The 15331-nt window shown below is 37.7% G+C and overlaps 1 protein-coding gene across 1 annotated transcript in view; it reads left to right on the top strand.

Annotated features, from left to right (window-relative positions):
• LOC139715527 (unconventional myosin-If-like) overlaps positions 1-15331 on the top strand; it is a 104854-nt gene that overhangs the window by 1665 nt on the left and 87858 nt on the right. The window contains exon 3 of the mRNA XM_071627094.1: positions 5275-5400. Coding sequence (XP_071483195.1) covers positions 5275-5400 — 126 coding nt within the window. The remainder of the gene's footprint in view (positions 1-5274; positions 5401-15331) is intronic.

Genomic DNA, 15331 nt, shown 5'->3' with positions numbered 1-15331 from the left:
TTTGCATCGATTGTCCAATTTTCCTCAAATTTTCACTGATGTGTTCTACTAATATTGTTGCATTTTCTCAATCCTTATGTTTATGAAGGTGAACTTGTCCTTTAAATCCCATATCTGCAGACTTTCGGTTATGATCATGACCGTTTTTTAACTTCCTTGAATCAATCTTGTGGTTGTGCCTACACTCTTAATTGTGTGATTATACAAAAAGTATGTTGTGTATTCTGTTAAGACTGCACTCTTTGATGGATTACTTTTTGCATCAAGTGATAGCTATATTGGATGAAAAAAGCTAGGCATGCGATGTTCCTTGCTGTGAAAGTGAGATTAGCAAGGCTTGATGACAAGGGAAACTTCTTCTTGACAACAAAGCACACATTGCTGAATAAAGTGCACGTACAATTATGTACATCAAACCCTTTGGGAAAGTATTGATGGTGTCTCACCGGCTCATTTTATGAGGTACATGTAGATGGGACAATTGTACTTTGAACTCGTGATCTATCATATCGACAACCATACCATGAACCAATATCATATCGCATTGTATTTCTCTGTACGGTACATTATGATCAGCTCATTTGCTTTTAATCATTGATACATTATGATACAGTGCCCATTTAAGTCAATCTTCATGCACTGTGTGTGTGATGTTTGTGTATTTGTGAGTGTGTCATTGCCAAGCCAGTACAAGGAATACATGCATGCATATTATATGTGTATGATATGTATGCACTTCGGCTCAAAAGCTGTAATTTTGAAATAGACATTTAAAGCTACACGACACAATGAACAGCAGGTCAAGAGAGTTATTGCAACACAATGTCATGGTAACAATAATAGTGATATTAATAATAATAATAATCATGAATGACATTTGATATGGTCCTTGATGTGGGCATTTCTAAGCACATTGATACAGATCTGAAAAGTTGAATTGATATACAGAATATACTTGCATAGACTGAAAAGTGACTCTTCTTGAATCAAAGCCCCCAACAGTATCCCATACTGTCCACTCCTGTACATGTGATTGTAATAAGTGTCAGATGCGTACAATGCATTTGTTGCCTAGTGTTTGGCTAATATTGAGCAATTGACCACTTTGAAATGCCACGAGGTACTCCGCAGGTTTTCAATCGCAAAGAACTCCTTGTACATACATTGTGCATTGCTTCTTTTGTTGTTGTTTTTGTTATGTAATGAGAGGCGATAGAATGTTTGCATTAAGATCCGTAGATAGCTCAGAATAGAATCTTGGAGTAAAGCTAAATTATTTATTATGACATAAATCTTCATTTGGAGACAATGGTGCATAAAACTGCTCAGGTACAGCTACAATGCAGAGAAACAACAAGTCCATTAAGATGCATTTATAAGGCAATTGAAATTTGCTGCTGGACAAGTGAAAACAGGAGTGCACTTGCCCTGACTATTTACTGTAAAACGAGGAATGTTCGCGTGCATTTTAATTTTGTGGATTTCGCGAGTGCCAAAATTCACGAAATTAAAATGCATGCAAAAGTTCTTGTCTACGATATCTGTATGCATTGAATGCCAGTGGCAATTCACGAAAATTTCATGCCGCGAAAAAGGCTGTCGGCTCCTATTCGCGAAAATTTCATGCCGCAAATATATCATGTTTTACAGTACACATTGCAATTGATGCTGTGACTCGGTGTTCTCACCATAAAAGAGAAATTATACAAATGAGAAGGGGTTGTCTACAAAGCACTGATGTTAGGAGCGTATGATATGCACCAACTGTTCAGCTTTTACTACACGTAGACATTAGGCCCGTTCACAAACAACGAAAATCGAAATTTCAATCGCGATCCAAATTTCGATTTTTTTTTCGACCGTTCATACACAGGGAAAAATCGCACTTCGCAGCAAGGAAAGAACGATCAGTGGCCAAACTGCGCATGCGCGAATCTTGCATTCAAGACTGACCCCGCAGTCCCAATAGAGTTTCGCACGTGCTACGAACGATGGGATTAAAAATACCGATTTCCGAATCTCGATCGCGCTCACACACACGACGCTTGGCAAAATAATCGCGATTATTCTGAAAAATCGCACTAATAGTGCGAGTTGGATCGCGATTAGGATCGCGGTAATTAGTGAGATTTTTCTGTCCACACTGGAAAAAATTTCGAAATTTTGATCGCGATAAGAAAATCGATTTTTAAATCGCACTTTTTCCCTTGTGTGTGAACGGGCCTATTGATTGTAATACCATTTTTATGAACAGTAGTGGTAGTAATAGAAAGAAATGGAATCCCATTTGTAGCAGTAGAAGTAGCAATAACCCGAATGAGCATTAGTAGGGTTTGTAGTGAGTAAGAAGAGTGGTAGTAGTACAGAAGGTCTTTGTACATGAAAAATGTGTCAAGAAGAGGAGGAAATGAAAAAGAAGATGGAGAATGATCATAAAGTACATTCTCTTTTTGGTATTGAATAAAGTTGTTGTCCCCGCCGAACGAGTTCGAGCAGGGGACTATGAAACGGGCTCCGTACGTGTGTGTGTCCGTGTGTCCGTCCGTCTGTCCGTCCGTCCGTCCGTGTGTCCGTGTGTCCGTGTGTCCGTGTGTGCGTCCGTGTGTGATCAAAATCTTCAATTTGCTACTTCTCTGTCATTTATGAGCCAATTTTGATTCTGTTTGCTTTATATGATAGCACTACATGGGAGCTTTGAAACTTCTACACAGAATTTCAGTCGTGACCTTTGACCTTGACCTTTGACCTATATTGTACATTTTGCTACAAAATGCTACTCCTTCGCCATTTCTAACCCGATTTCGATTCCGTTTGCTTTATGTGATGGCACTAGGTGAGGGCTTCAAAACTTCTTCACAGAATTTTGACCTTTGACTTCTTTGACCTTTGACCTTGATTTTTTGACCTATATTGTACATTTTGCTACAAAATGCTACTCCTTCGCCATTTCTAACCCGATTTCGATTCCGTTTGCTTTATGTGATGGCACTAGGTGAGGGCTTCAAAACTTCTACACAGAATTTTGACCTTTGACTTCTTTGACCTTTGACCTTGATTTTTGACCTATATTGTACATTTTGCTACGAAATGCTACTCCTTCGCCATTTTTAACCCGATTTCGATTCCGTTTGCTTTATATGATGGCACTAGTTGAGGGCTTCAAAACTTCTACACAGAATTTTGACCTTTGACTTCTTTGACCTTTGACCTTGATTTTTGACCTATATTGTGCATTTTGCTACAGAATGCTACTCCTTCGCCATTTCTAACCCGATTTCGATTCCGTTTGCTTTATGTGATAGCACTAGGTGAGGGCTTCAAAACTTCTACACAGAATTTTGACCTTTGTCTTCTTTGACCTTTGACCTTGATTTTTGACCTATATTGTACATTGGCTACAAAATGCTACTCCTTCGCCATTTCTAACCCAATTTCGATTCCATTTGCTTTATGTGATGGCACTAGGTGAGGGCTTCAAAACTTCTACACAGAATTTTGACCTTTGACTTCTTTGACCTTTGACCTTGATTTTTTACCTATATTGCACATTTTGTTACAAAATGCTACTTCCGGCGGGGACATATGTTACGCACCGCGTAATTTCTACTTTTCCTTGTTTAAAAGGAGATAAGGCATGTGAAGCTGAAAACACAAAGGGGGTTTATTGTGTCTTCCTGTGTGGATTACGCTCTGTATTGGCTGAACAAAAAGAGGGTAAACCAGATTATGTGCAGTGGTATAAAAATGTATGATTCAATAAACAAAGTGCCCTCTGTGTTTGCAAGATTACGCTCAGCAGGAAATCAAAGTGAGTGATTTCCCCCCAAATTGGACTTATCAGTACACCCACTCATTATATATTTTTGTTCAATTTCTGTGATGTGTGAGCTTTGTGCCATATGAAGTCACAGTGTGGAGTGTGTGTATATGAGTGAGATATTCATCATTCATGTACAAAGGAAGTTGTTAATGATTCATTCGCTTTATCAAATTTTCTATGACTTTGCAACAATCTCAATGCCACAGAGTGATGTATAAATTATGTGAATGATGGTCTGTGCAGTATGGTGCTCTGATAATACGGATTGAACTCAAGACTAGAGCTTGTCTCTTTGTCGTAGTAGTCACTAGTGACCAATGTGTTTACATCATACACATGTACAGCTGTACCTGGAGTTCAATGCTATTAAAAATAGTCCAATTTGTGTTGTGCTTTCATGCTTATAAAGAGACTTACATACAATAGATCACATAAATAATCATGATCATTTGTGTTTTTTCTGGTTTCATGTGCGTCAAATAACTCCCTTCAAATATTGTACTGCCTCAAACTGATGTTGGTTGGTGTTGACTATGGTTTCCTTGTGCTTGGTTCATAAAACAAAGTTCTTTTTGGCAATCTTGAATAAACTGGACAGTGAATGCCTGCTATCAATGGAAGGAGCCTTGTATGAAAAATGTTGAGTTTTAATCTTTATAAAATTAATACTCTTTTGATGTAAATGGAACTTAGTCGAACTTTCGAAAAGAACCTGTAACTTTTTCAGATTTTATTCGTCACTAAAGCTACTTTTACACAGAATCCTGATGTAGTATAAAGTAAGAGGTTTGTCATTATGGGGCTATCATATATGTAGATGATACCCCTTTCATACTTTAAAGGCCCTTTCAGACTGCTTTGGAACAAGGGTGCCTGGGCTGAGTGAAGTGGATGAATTTCTTAGATGAATGTCTGAAATGTCTTAAATGTCTATTGCATGAAACATTAACAAAACTTTAGTGAAGGTACCTTCCTCACCTCTTGACTAGCTAGAGATTATAGTTCAGTGTTGATTCAATGGGAGGCACTGGTAAAAATGGCTCTTTAGGTGAAATCGCGATTATGAATGTGTGCATACTGGTCACTGATGAGTTGGTAGTGCTCACTCCTGCACCACCCTTCCTATGGGTACACCCTGCAGACAGAGGTATACCGTTGTACCTATGCAAGGGGGGGGGGGGGAAGAGTGTCTTTATACCGTCTATTATTGGTATGCTGTTTTCAACAGGTGTCATTGCCTTATAGTCTGGGAGAATTCATTGCAGATCAAAAAACGTACAATGTAAAATTATCTGTGTGGAGTCTGTGTGGAACTTACACGAAAAATCACTGCGCAAAGTTAGTCCGAATGTGGCATTTAAAGGCACGGTGCGTCATTCTGTAATGCTGCCAACATTGTTGCATCTAGATGATGGTGAATTCTCGTTTTCTTTTTCTCTTTTTTTTTTTCACAGGCCTACCACTGGCAGAGCCAAGGGCGGAAGCAGAGTGGGGTGGAGGACATGGTGCTCCTCAGCAAGATTCAGGAGGGCGCCATCGTTGACAACCTGAAGAAGAGATTCTTGGATGACTTGATTTACGTATCCTTTGACACCATGTGGGTGATTGATTGCATGAGTAGATTGATGGATTGACTTCTTTCATGTATCAAATGTCATATAATCTGCCTCATGCATTGCATTTTCCATCACTGTTCAACAAGTGGAAAATATTAGATAAAATCATTATACAGACATTGTACCGCATTTGCACTGGACGAGAATAGACTGTACAATGTGAATATGAGACCGGTAGAGTCCACTGTATGGGAAAATGTGAAGGCATTTTGGATCTTCGTTTAAAAGCAAACTTTAAAAGAGAATTTCATTTGTAAGTGGAGCATTTTAAATGTCTGTGATTATTATGTGGTTCAATATTAAAGAGGATTTAATATGTCTCATCAAGCCCTTGAAAAAGACTGGTTACACAGTCGAAAGTTTGGGAGAATAAAAGGCCATAGTGAACATTACTGCAACATCTGCAAGTCATTCCTCCGTCACACACACATATGTCTATAGCAGTGAGGTGACATAACATTCTAATTACCCAAATTTGGCCATGAGAAGTGCCAATTTCAGGCTGCACTGATGACGTCATTTAGCTTGAATTGTCCATGAACTGTGAGGGTGGTGTTGGTTGAGGCATCAGTTTCTAATTGGCCTGACTCTGTTCCTCTTCCTGACCATTTCTACTGACTGCTGGCCTTGCTAGCTAATGCTGACTTACAATACTTTTTTTTTTTCAAAGTAGTAATACATGCTTGAATTGCAAAGTTGCGCCAGCTTTACTAATACAGTAGATGCATCTTTCAATAAAAGGTGCATTTGCATCAGAATGAATGTGGTACACATTTTGTATCACTTTGTATCATTTTGTATGTTGTGTCAATTAGCCTTATCGGCTAGATTTCACTGAGGATTAATAATCCATTGAGGACGAGCTGATTTTGCTACGTACAGCAAGCATTTTCCCAAGACATCTGCCCGAGTATACTCTGGACTAGTCTTCAACAGGTTAAACATTTCAAACTGCTGAAATGAGTATATCGAATCACATACAGACACCAAAATTTAGACATGACATGAACACAAGCTCACTCACACATTTTTAAGATATACATGTATGCCTGCATGTAATTAGTGACTGTTCATGTCCTTGAAATTTAAGCCAATCAAAGTCCATGAAATTTAAGCCAATCATATTATATGAACTACATAAATGTTGTGCATTCTGGCCATTGATTTTGAGTCCTTTTATATTCTATTTCACTTGTATATATTCATCTTTGTTCAAAATTCTGCTATTCATAAAATCGCAAAGTCATGTGATACTGTAGACTGCAGCAATTGATTCTAATGCAGGAAGGAATAGGCATCTGTGGTGTTAACTATCTCCTCTTCGTCCTGCCGGTTGGTGGACCTTAGTGCCTTTTCAATTCCTGGACATGGTGTCCAATGTCTTTTGGGCGTCTGTGGTACTTACCTTCTGTCTGCTCATGCACTTCTGAGCTTGTAATACATATGATTCCTTCTTCATCTCTGTAGAATATCATTTCACTTCCGCTTATCTCAGTTGATAAGGGCTGTTGACCTTTATGATATGAATGCAACTTGTTTGAATCAGAAATACAACATATGTGTGTGAGTGTGTTTGTTGTGTGCATATTTTTCTAAAATTGCTGTGTGGTTCTAACTGTGAAACTCACATCCTATCCCTGAGGAAATACTTTGTATGGTTTTAGGTGCTCTTTGTTACCAATGACTCATACTCTGACACATAAGGTTTTATTCAACAGGAATTCCACAAAAGTCAAAGGTTTCTATTTTATAACCAAATGGTGGCTAGGCAAAGTGTGAAAGTTCTATCAACCACTTTTGAACTTTCCAATTTCCTTCTCATACTTCAATCAGTTGATATACAATATAATACTCTCTTGAGCTCAAGTGGGAAGCGGGAAGGTGTCTGTGCTGAAATCATGTCCAGCTAACACCAAGTTTACCAGACTAGAAATGTATACATTTACATTGGTTTATATCTTTATCACATTCTTTTGAACAGAAAGCTATTTGCTGTGATCGATATGTTTGTTATTAAGGTGCTTGACATTTTAGTACTTTAAAGTTTCTGTCCAGCATCTACTTACTGAAGTACATATAAACAGTAAATTCTACACCATTATTAGGGTTTTGTTTCTGACTGGTATGACTTGGGAATGCAAAGAACCATTCAAAATAACGAGAACAAGTCAAAGTGATATGATATATGATTCCAGCCAGGAAATACAGTACATATAGATTGTATATGTGTGGGTTATGTAATCCATTCCACACCCGCATCTTGTCTTCTACTGAATGAAGGTGTACTGTAACACAAGGAATGTTTGCGTGCATTTTAATTTCGCGAGCGCCAAGATTTGCGAAATTAAAATACATGCGAAACTTCTTGTCTACACTATATGCATTGAACGTCAGTGGCAATTTGCGAAAATTTCATCCTGCGAAAAAGGCTGTTAGCTCCAATTTCCAAAAAAAAAAAAATTAATGCGGTGAATATATCATGTTTTGCAGTATATGGAAATATATCTTCGTATTATATCATGCTACGTGTTTAGCCATGTACCCATAGATATTGCAAGTTTCAAATTCTAGAATACTTTAACTCTGTCTGTCAGCCTGATGAATTGAATACATTATGGATTTTAGTGTACTGCTGTTAAAGACAAACACTGAACGAAATTCTCTTTACAATTTCAAGTAAAAATTTGCGTCTCTAAATTATCATAGATCTGTACTTTTTATCTTTTATGTGTAGTGTACATTTGTAGCAAAATTTTGATATCATGAAAGAAAACTACTGGCCCCAAGAACTACACGTATATTATTTATAATTGGAGGTGCATGATATGGGAAAGTGCATTCATAACTTGTTGATGCAATTATTGTTCTGAAATAATTCTATGTTTAAAGGTGACACATGAAATGTTCTTGCCAGCAATTAATAGTTCAATTGCTGTTTGAATCTGAATTAATGGTTTCACACAAAGGCTTTATTACATTTATTGATGAGGATATGGTCCCTCAGTATAGTTATGAAACTAGCTAATTACAGCCCCCGATACAATATTATCCAGAATGTAAACGTATGGCATGCTTAAATTTGCTATGTATTAGCGGAGGGTTGTTTCAATCAAGCATTGCACACTGTTACTTCATGTCCTTGATTTATTTCTAGAAGTCTTATAATGCCACGATGGCACAGGATTTGTAATGAAATGAACACATCAAATTTCCAGGCACTTGTATATATCTGGGACTCTCCCCTGAAAGGCTTCCAAAGACAGGGACATTGTCATCACAAAAAAAAAAAAAAAAAAATAGTAATAATCATAATCTGACATGAAACTTGTGAAGTTTTATACTGCGTGTCTTCATAAAGTTATGAAAAGTTGTGAAATTAGCTCTGATGAAAAAAAAATAAAATAAAAGTTTCTGGAAGAACTGTGCATGGCCAGTTTACTCATTCAACATGCGCTCATAGAAGAGCGGATATGGAATTCCCATGAGTAACTTTGCAAGTTTTCTGCTATATGTGTGTTCTTTTAGTACAAAACACCGTCTTGCAAAGTTTCTTGCCAAGTTTCCTGTGGAATTTGGCTAAGTTGCTAGCCAACCTTTACCCTAACTTTGCAAGTTTTCAAGCCCAGTTAAGATGGCCTGAGAATTAAAGGAGGATGTCATGTGACTGACTTCATTCACTTGAATAAAAGAAATGGAAGAGTGAAATTATGGACATTTAAATTGATGAATAGTGAAGAATGTAGGACCAGGGAAGAGGGAGAGGGCAGTATACAAGGACATTCTTCATCGATTTGTGATGAATTCATGAGTCTTAGTATGAAAAAATCATTGTTTTTATAACCTGTGAGATTTATACACACAACCTCCTTCTGGTCTTTTACGTGTCAGTACCCTCTGAATCCACTAGCAGGGCAACCGCTCCAGGAGATTATCACAGTTGGATTTACTTCAGAGAAGAAAACAAAAATCCTTGGTAATTGCCTGTAATTGCGGGCATGTGGCGTCGAATTAAGGCTAAGTTTAGAGTCAGGAAACTCTTCTGTAGATAGCAAAGGTAGTGCCTGGACTCTTCCCCCCCCCCTTCAGTGGCCACAACCTTATCTCGCCTGCTTACTTTAGATATCCTGCAAGTCTCCAGATTTCATTCTGAATCTGTTTTTTCAGGACTCCTGTGTTTCACAATGTATACGTACTGTAGTCAATGCATGCTTCTACATCAGGTCTGCAACAACGTTTAACAGAAAAAGTTGCAAGAGTATTCTGATTCTCTTGAGTGTACAAGGTGTATGTTGATTTTTGGTGTTGAATACTGTATTATGAGTTTTCTGATGTGATGTGTAAATTGTCAAGATCTAAAGACTGCAGAATTCAGTGGCAGGTCAGTTAAAAATGCCATTAGGGCATTTCACTTCTCCCATCATTCCTACGGAATTTTGAGGTCTCTGTTAAACATCTAAATTGGCAATGCTTTCGTTAAATTGTTGACAATTGTCATTTACTGCTCCATTGCTTTCTTATTTAGTTCATTCAGGTTTACCACCCCCCCCCCTCCCCCACCAAAAAAAAAAAAAAAAAAACCCTCTTATCAAGTTCAGCACCCTTTAATGGTCTGCATGGTGCAGTCTTGCGTCTCCGGTCATGACCTTCCCCTTTTCTAGCTGCAATTTGGAAAACAGAAATCTGTCTCCGAGTGTCAAATCTGTTGATTGTCCTTGTGCTTTAAAAATAAAATGTGTACACATTAAATACTGTGCAGTTTAACGTCAGCATTATAACAAGTATTTAACTGCAGGAGAACTCTACAAGAATTTTAAGGACTATAGTCTGTTGTTTGTATCAACGTGTACAATAGCATTTTGTCACCCTTTTAGTAGAACTATGGGCTTATAGATATACGGTATAAACACCATAGATGTTACTTTTAAACCAGTAATGCTCGCTTGCATTTTAATTTTGAGAATTTTGCAGAACCAAGATTCACTACATTTAAATGCGCATTGAAAGTTCTTGTCTACACTATTTTAGATGTAAATGCATGGGTTGCCAGTGGCGATTCACAAAAATTTCATGCTATGAAGAAGACTGTCAACTTCAATTCATGAAAATGTCATGCTGAGAATATAATCTTGCTTTACAGTACCTTACATGCTGTTGTATTGTAGCAACTGACATGTTCTTTTGTTTTCCTGTTGACTTTTTACGGAATGCATTAAAGTGCTAATACACCAGTGCCAGATTTAATGACAGAATTAGATACATTGTAAATAGCAGATCGTTGACTCCAGCTCAAGATTTCTTTAACCGGGCAAACATGGGGAACTACAGTAGGATACAGAAAGATTAAGGAAACAAAGGAATCTGTCAGGCATACAGTGCAAACCGCCAAGATAAATACAATGTAGGCATAGACAGTGATTGTCTGCTGATTTTGCTTGTAAACATGAAGTTGGCTCTCTGTCAGAGGAAATAACAATCAACAGTTGCATGCTGCCCTCATTTGTGTGAACTACCTTTTGGAATAGCAGTCTAGGGGGTGTTTCATAAAGCTGTTCGTAAAGTTACGAACAACTTACGAGCGACTGGTGATCAGTTGTGATGTGCTATACTTACCAGAATTTCAGTAATTCAGCACAAGAACTGATCACCAGTCGCTCGTACGTCGTTAGTAACTTTACGAACAGCTTTATGAAACAGGGCCCGACTTTAACCTCAGCAGGAAATTTAACGTAGACATATTTGTGGATTCCATAATTGCAGAAATACTAGTATTTGATGGATCAGTGAAGTTTTAGGAAGATCACATAGTCCATTGAAAAGCTATGAACTTTAAGAAGCTTTGGTTGAATCCATCGCTGGGTATAATAATTAAGAGCACATTGTGCAAACTAATCAAGGCTTGGGTGATTATCCCGAGCCCAAATCATGGTTTCATTAATAGTTCAGGGTAATTCATTCAGTGCAGGGTAATTTGTTTATGCCAGATGAGAATTTCCTTGTTTGCTCTGCAGCAAGCTCATCAAAACTCCAGTCAAAACACACAACTGCACATTATGCATTTATGGTTTTGATCCTCGTTAATAGCGCAAAATCAGAAATCCTAATGGCTTTGAATTGATCACAACCAACAGCTCTGCGTTTTCCTCAATGAAACTATTATTTTGTTGCGAGTGTACGGTTTACCTTGAAATCTGTATACCTTAAATAGTGTATGGTCGTTTTGATAGCATATGAAGCAATACTCAGCGGGAGGTCATGTTTGCACGGTCCAGACCTGCTTTCCACGAGAGGTTTATTTTTAGAACTGCTGCAATCAAGTATGACAGGCCGAATATGTTTATATTGTTTGCCATTGTACAGGCAATTGCTGCATTGTATGCAAACATAACAAAAGACTGGTTATCTCTTGGAACTATTAGAGAGTGTTGCCACATTGTGCAAAACATAGACAACTTACATTGAACCTCATGAGAACTCTAGTGGTATGTTAACCCATTTCATCCTGAATTCTGACATCCCCTGAGACCTTGATAATACAAAATGCCACCAGGTTCCCACAGGGAATGGATGAGTTGTACTAGCATATAAAATTGTGATAAAGTATCCATGAAAGTGTAAACAGTGGCTTTAAATCTGGTAATCTCCTTAAACACTTTAATCAAATGTGTTTAATGTACGTATGATTAAATATCTGCATCTAGATTTGTTTTCAACTGTAACAAATGAATCTAAGTATTTATACTAACTTGCTTTGATTTAGCTTATCTTAATTTTTAATGCAAGAAGTGGTTATAAGATTGATATTGAAACATTTATTTTCTGGTTCAAATACATTGTATTTGTCCTTGAGTCTCTGCTGAAAACAAAAACAAAACATGTACATATACCGCATAGTATTTGGTGGCCAGTGTAAGGAACAAGCACGGTACAGGTATGGTTCTAAATGGCCTCGCAAAGGCACTGTCTAAAGTTGTGTTTCTAGTTTGTAAATCTGAGTTCCGTGTCATCCTTGCATGGGTACTACAATTGACTGGATTTACTGTGCTAAATGTGTCCCATAGACAGTGGCAGTAGAATAAATCATCAACATTAATATTTTTGATACATTTGAGCATCATCATACAACCAGAGCTAGCAGAGTGGGACAGTACACTGTATTGGGAAATTGGCCACTACAGTGGCAAACAGTGGCTTTTAATCGAGTATCTTCCTTAAATTGCGTTAATAGTCAACTATGTGTGTGTGTGATTGAATATTTCTTTAATTGTGGGGTTCAGAGATCCAAAGAGTAAAATAACCCTCTTTATTCCATCATGCTTGTTGGTATAGATAAAATACTTAAATGGTACAGTAGTACAATAGGTGTGTAATTGTGTGTATTTATGTGCAGGTCTGTGTTAGTATCATGGGGGGGGGGGCAGTACCAGGATGGATGGGATGTCATGGACTGGTCAAATCTGTCAAATGCATGTATTATTGTCTCTGCTGGCTACATAACAATGTGTTACTGTTAGAAGAGACCCTGGGGACATTTCCTGAAGCGTTTTGTCCAACGAATTTGTCGAACAATTTTGCTCTCAACCAATCAGATGCAAGGGTTTCAGTAGCTCATAACAGTTTGTCAAACAAAATATCTGACAAAACACTTCATAAAATGCCCCCTGGCAAAACAGGAAGTCATTACATGTAATATCAAAAGTCTGTATGGAGGGCATGCTTATACAAGCTATGTCATCTGAGAAATGCATCACTACAGCAAAAATAATCCACATTACAGAGCACTTGGCATTGTGGATTTCTGCTAAGGTTAATTGCACAATTCTTCCAAACCTTTAGTGGGACTTTCAGTGTGTGTATCTTTAGTTGTTTGACACTAAGAAGGAATTAAAATGTGTAGACATATTCAAGGTATTTGTCATCCTTTTGAAAAATGATTGTTTTTAAATCCTGTCATTGAGACTAAAGTGAGAAAGGTTGCAAAGATTTTGTGCAAAAGGGATTGACATGGTTTCACTCTGCAATTTTTCCTCAACTTTAACATCTCATAGTGCATCTAATATTAATTCCAATAATGATCAGAAACATTGTTCAGCTATCAAATGGAATGACACTGTATTCTTCTCTGCATATATCAAGTTAGGCAGACTGTAATGTCTCATCTTCATTCGTTTATGCAGGAAGTGATGGACTAGCCCTCCGAGAGAGATTGATTTGGTTTGTTAGTTTCGATTTTAATGGTGTGATTTTTTTTTTCTTCTCAGATTTGTTGTGATACATAATAAGACGTTATTTGCTTGATGTTGGAGTACCACGTACAGAAGCCAGTTTGAAAGCAAACCCCTGGATATGCCTGAGGGATGTTTTGGTGGTTTCGTGTGAAAACATCAGCCCTGGGTAAAAATGTCAAGGGGGTAAAAATGTCAGGAGGTAAAGATGTCAGAGGTTAAAATGTCAGAGGTAAGAATGTCAGAGGTATTAATGTCAGAGGTAAAAATGTCAGAGGTAAAAATATCACAGGTAAAAATGTCAGAGGTACATTGTATAAATGTCAGAGGTAAGAATATCAGAGGTAAATATGTCAGAGGTAAAAATATCAGAGGTAAAAATGTCAGAGGTAAGAATATCAGAGGTAAAGATGTCAGAGGTAAAAATATCAGAGGTATTAATGTCAGAGGTAAGAATATCAGAGGTAAAGATGTCAGAGGTAAAAATATCAGAGGTATTAATGTCAGAGGTAAAAATGTCAGAGGTAAAAATATCAGAGGTAAAAATGTCAGAGGTACATTGTATAAATGTCAGAGGTAAGAATATCAGAGGTAAATATGTGAGAGGTAAAAATATCAGAGGTAAAAATGTCAGAGGTAAGAATATCAGAGGTAAAGACGTCAGAGGTAAAAATGTCAGAGGTAAAAATGTCAGAGGTAAGAATATCAGAGGTAAAGATGTCAGAGGTAAAAATATCAGAGGTAAAAATATCAGAGGTAAAAATGTCAGAGGTACATTGTATAAATGTCAGAGGTAAGAATATCAGAGGTAAATATGTGAGAGGTAAAAATATCAGAGGTAAAAATGTCAGAGGTAAGAATATCAGAGGTAAAGACGTCAGAGGTAAAAATGTCAGAGGTAAAAATGTCAGAGGTAAGAATATCAGAGGTAAAGATGTCAGAGGTAAAAATATCAGAGGTAAAAATATCTGAGGTAAAAATGTCAGAGGTAAAAATGTCAGAGGTAAGAATACAAATGTATCAGAGGTAAAAATGTCAGAGGTAAAGATGTCAGAGGTACAAATAGCTGGGTTCACACGTACAAAATAGCGGGATGACGATCACGCTCCATATCTCGAGATTTTTTGCAACTGTTCACATGCTCCAAATTAGTGGGATAGCGATCGATCGTGCTCGAAATCTCGAGTTTTTTGCAACTGTTCACAGGTACAGAATTATCCCGCTAATTGCCGATCGAGAACAGCAAAGCCTGCAAACTGGGTCACGCAGCTCCCTTCTCTATCACTGCCTGCGCGCGCTTCTCTGACTGTGATGTCATTTATTTTCCTATGTATCAGCAGGAAATCGCCTTTCTTGGAATTGCAGTTAATAGTGATCAGCGATTACCGTTTTGCATGGAAAAATGTCGTAAACTGCAAGAGACACGAACTTCTGCAAAGCGTAACTATGCTTCTTGGAGTGTGATTGTGCAGTTACCATTTTATGATGTGGTATGATGGGCGGCTGGTTCCTCGCTGGTTTTGTTTCAGTCACTTGACAGCATTGCAATCATATGTATGCAGATTGAAGGACATTGTGTAGCTTGTGTCACGATCACCAAACTTCGAAAAAAAAAATGAGAACGGGGGAGAGGGCGGGATGGGCAGATTGGTCACACACTACTGGTTTCTGGT

Source organism: Diadema antillarum, unplaced genomic scaffold (genome assembly GCF_040938485.1).
Source record: "Diadema antillarum isolate AM-2024a unplaced genomic scaffold, OU_Dant_1.0 scf00000049, whole genome shotgun sequence".
NCBI lineage: Eukaryota > Metazoa > Echinodermata > Echinoidea > Diadematoida > Diadematidae > Diadema > Diadema antillarum.
This window is presented reverse-complemented; position numbering and strand designations above follow the sequence as displayed.